Genomic DNA, 4,002 nt, shown 5'->3' with positions numbered 1-4,002 from the left:
TTAATTATAGTATTTACAATAGAGAATAATATTAATTTTAAAATTACTGATAAATTAATAAACAATTATATGTAATTATAATTAATGTATTTAAGTACTTAAAAAAAAATATGTTCAGATTTATCTGTTTTATTTTTTAAATTCAACATAAATAATAATCTTCCTCCAATCTACTTTATATGGTCAACTATCTTATTCCAATATGAATAATCTTTGAAGTAAGATCATATTTTTTTAAAATATGTATTAGCTGTAATGTGTTATATTCTGAGCCAGTTAACTTTTTTTATTGTTTTAAGGACGTGATGGAAAATATAAGGTATGGGATTATACGAGAATAGAACATGCTAAATCTAAATTCAAAGATATTCTGGAAATTCAACCAACTTTTCATAGAACATTACGCGCTGGTCAAGAACGAGCTAGGCCATTGTCATTCCAGAGAGTGAATCCAAATGACCCAGATTCAGAAATGTATTATATGCAGGCAAGATCATTATTTAATTTTTTATTAAGTTCTCCAAATCAGATGAGTTAAATTATTTTTCTGTTTGATTTTATTATTGTTTGTATTAAGCAATTACAATTAATAATTATACTTAATTTAAAAAAAAAATGTATTAAGCTAAATAAAAATAAAATTAACACAAACAAAATGTGCTACCGTTAAATTGTAAATATTTTCATTGTCCATTGATTTGACTACAAACTTAGTTTAAATTTAACTAAACAAATAGCAATAAATATTTGGTATGTCCACTAACACAATTTTTCCTACCGCGAAGTCTAATACAGTCCAAGAGTATATGACAAAGATCAACTGAATAACATCCAAAACTTTTGTGGGAAATGAAAAGATCAATACAAAAAAATAAATAAATAAATAAAACTGACTCAAAAGAAAGCTTCACAGAAAAGAAGAAAAATTATAATATTTATTGCTTACAATTTTTCAGTAAAAAGGTTGGGAAATAGATAATTGCAAACAATAGTTAAGAAACTAAAGGAATGTAGATCATGGGTTGTATGTTTACCTCGTAATATAATCCAGATAATATATTTCTTACAGTGGATACATGATATGAACGACTACGTTTTACAGAAAATCAATAGAATGTTTGTACTGTTTGTGAATTAAGATATTTAAAAATTCAAAGCACAGTATTTTTATTACATTCTAAAAGATAAAATGCCTTGCCCAAAATTTGAAATAGCATCATGAATGTTTGAATTGTAATAATCTAAAAGATAAAATACTGGTTGATCCTGAGCACAACATTTGAATAGAATCATGAATGTTTGAAGTTACTTTTAAAAAATTCCTGTTTTGACTATGTTGATCAAACTTTTCAAAATCAATTAGTGAAGTTTATTATCTTATTTATTGAAATTAAATAAGCTTTATTTTATCAAGTAAGACTAAACAATACCTCAGAAAGAAAATTAATCTCTAAAATTAATCCAACCAGAGGACCATGGGAACTTACAAGAAATAATCTACCAATATGCTCATTGGTTTCTAGAAATATTTATGAATAGTTTTGATATAAATCCCTATATTTGATTTAGAAGTATTCAACTTCCATTGGCATGTCATATTATAATCATCAAAGGGTTTTCCATTGCTCTTTTGCAATACACTAAGAACTTACACCTTTCTTTCAATAATAATTATGTGTAATGACTGACATAAAAAACTGTTATAAATCAATAAATGTCTAAAAAATGGCTATGTTGTGCATTTCTTTACCCTATATGTCCCAGGAAGTAGTCATGAAATTCCAAGGCATTTATAGAAAGGAAGACTTAATATCCTAGGTAAAAATGTTAAGTCAAACTTTTTGCTCTGTGTGTTCTTTGTAAAGCAAAATATTTTTTCATTATGTATAGAAAAGAGCCACAACGTTCTAATCACTAATAGAAAAACTTTTTTATGATAAATAAATTTATTTCAATTATTTAATAGTACCATCAATATATTCATGGATTATTTCTGATAATTTTCCCTTTATATCTAACATCCTTTAGGCACTATTTAAATTACAAATTTAGTTTAAAAAAAACTTATGTGAGCTGCTAGTAATTACATTAGATAACATAAAAGAATAGTTTGGTTATTAAATGTATGCAAATTGCTTGATTCAGTCCTTAATTTATATGAAAATAAAAACTATATTGATATGCAGAGAAAGTTTTAGTTAAATTTACTGTTAGAATTCATCTGAAATTTAGTTAATTTGAACATGACTTCATGTGTACAAGTATATAAAAAGCTATTTTTTCCCCATAAATTGTGTATAATAATGATTGGTTATTGATAGGACTCACGAGGGTGTATTTGGTTAGTGGAATTGGCTGTGAAAGAAAGTTTAGCACCGTCAAAAATAATTTTCCAAGCCCATGACGGCCCTATTGGTGATATAGCACCTTCACCTGCTGGTTATTACGTTGCGACTGTGGGAAGAGAAGGCAGGCTTCATATATATAATTCAAAAAACAATAAATCATTAATGAAAATTCAATTGTCAGCACCTGGTTCAGCCTTGTTGTGGCTCCCATCAGATGTAAGTTCCAGATTTTTTTGTAGTAATACTCTCATTAATCTCGCAAACATTAATATCTGTTACTAAAAACATTTTAATCTTCTTGTGTTGCAAAATGATTAAATAATTTATAAATTAATGATAATAACTAATATTACGTATGATTATGAAAGGGTGCGTCCACCATCCATTATCTTCTAAAGACTGACTTTGTTTATTTAACAAAGAAGCAGGACGTGGACTCCTAAATATTGAAGAAATGTGCCGCAAGCAGGAATTAGCCCTTATTCTATATTTTCTTTCAAAAACCACAGGTGTTTATCTAGCAATCACAAATATGGATTATGGTCTAACCACACTTAATCTGAGCAAAGTTGATGATTAGTCCATTGACAAATAAGTATAATCTAAGTAGGATACATGAAAAGGGTCCCATCAAGCTGTATTGAGATGAATCTATTGTTGTGGATCGTACAGTGCTCCGTAACAAACCAGGGATGCTCCTCATAAATAGCAAATAAAAGAAGACTTAACATTATTGATATTGCAATACGCAGTGTTAACAACATTAACCATGGCTGAGAAGCTCCAAAAATATCTGGAATCGGTGGATGAACTAAATGAGTTGTACCATCTTGAATAAGTTCTGGTAAGACCAATTATAATATTGACTAATGGGCTCATCCTAAAGTCAGTGATGGCAGGAACAGATGGAATGGAATTGCCACTTGACGTTCTAAAAGAGGCTGTATGGAAATTTATAAATGTTTGTTTGAATTTATATCTCTAAGTGGTTAGGCCCACGCCTCCCACCTCAGTTTGGAATTCTCAATTGCTGGAGAAAATGAAAAAGTAAATAATAATAAAAATCAATTGAATGCTTGGTATTTCGAAGGCTATTCTTAAGAGCTTATTTGTTGTCATTGAAGATTTGAAGAACTCTACAAAATCATACAGAAAGTTTTTTAAAGAATACAACATCTCTAACTGTGCTTAGTGACACTGAAATCAATACAGCATATCATGGCTGGATGTGGAATGCTAGTTGGTACGGATTACCTCCCGAGTTGTAACAATGTGGTGAAAATTCTCCATCATGTCCTGCTGATGAACTTTAACCTATTAGGTGAAAAGGTGCCATATTTTAAGTATAATTCAAATAGATTATAGACAACACTGTGGGTCGTAACTGACTTAGCATCCTTCTCAGAGGGCATAGTATGCAAAACTTATCGATATTGTGATCCCCAATGATATAAGCTCACCTGTGCATGAGAAACTTCAAAAATATCAGAAACTGGCGATTGAATTGAAAGGGTTATACCACTTGGAAAGGCTATTTGTATATAACACTAATTATAGTGTCAACAAAGGCTATTTGTAACACTAATTATAGTATCAACAAAGGCTATTTGTAACACTAATTATAGTATCAACAAAGGCTATTTGTAACACTAAT

General features: G+C 29.2%; 1 protein-coding gene across 3 annotated transcripts in view; it reads left to right on the top strand.

The window, feature by feature from the left end:
* Positions 1 to 4,002, top strand: part of LOC106678626 (cilia- and flagella-associated protein 44) — a 50,035-nt gene that overhangs the window by 16,233 nt on the left and 29,800 nt on the right. For all 3 annotated transcript variants that reach the window (XM_014417250.3, XM_014417249.3, XM_014417252.3), the window contains exons 7-8: positions 300 to 487; positions 2,322 to 2,564. In XM_014417250.3, coding sequence (XP_014272736.1) covers positions 300 to 487; positions 2,322 to 2,564 — 431 coding nt within the window. The remainder of the gene's footprint in view (positions 1 to 299; positions 488 to 2,321; positions 2,565 to 4,002) is intronic.

Source organism: Halyomorpha halys, unplaced genomic scaffold (assembly GCF_000696795.3).
Source record: "Halyomorpha halys isolate HHAL.00 unplaced genomic scaffold, Hhal_1.1 Scaffold150.1, whole genome shotgun sequence".
NCBI lineage: Eukaryota > Metazoa > Arthropoda > Insecta > Hemiptera > Pentatomidae > Halyomorpha > Halyomorpha halys.
Note: the sequence above shows the minus strand (reverse complement) of the source record. Positions and strands in the feature narration are given on the sequence as shown.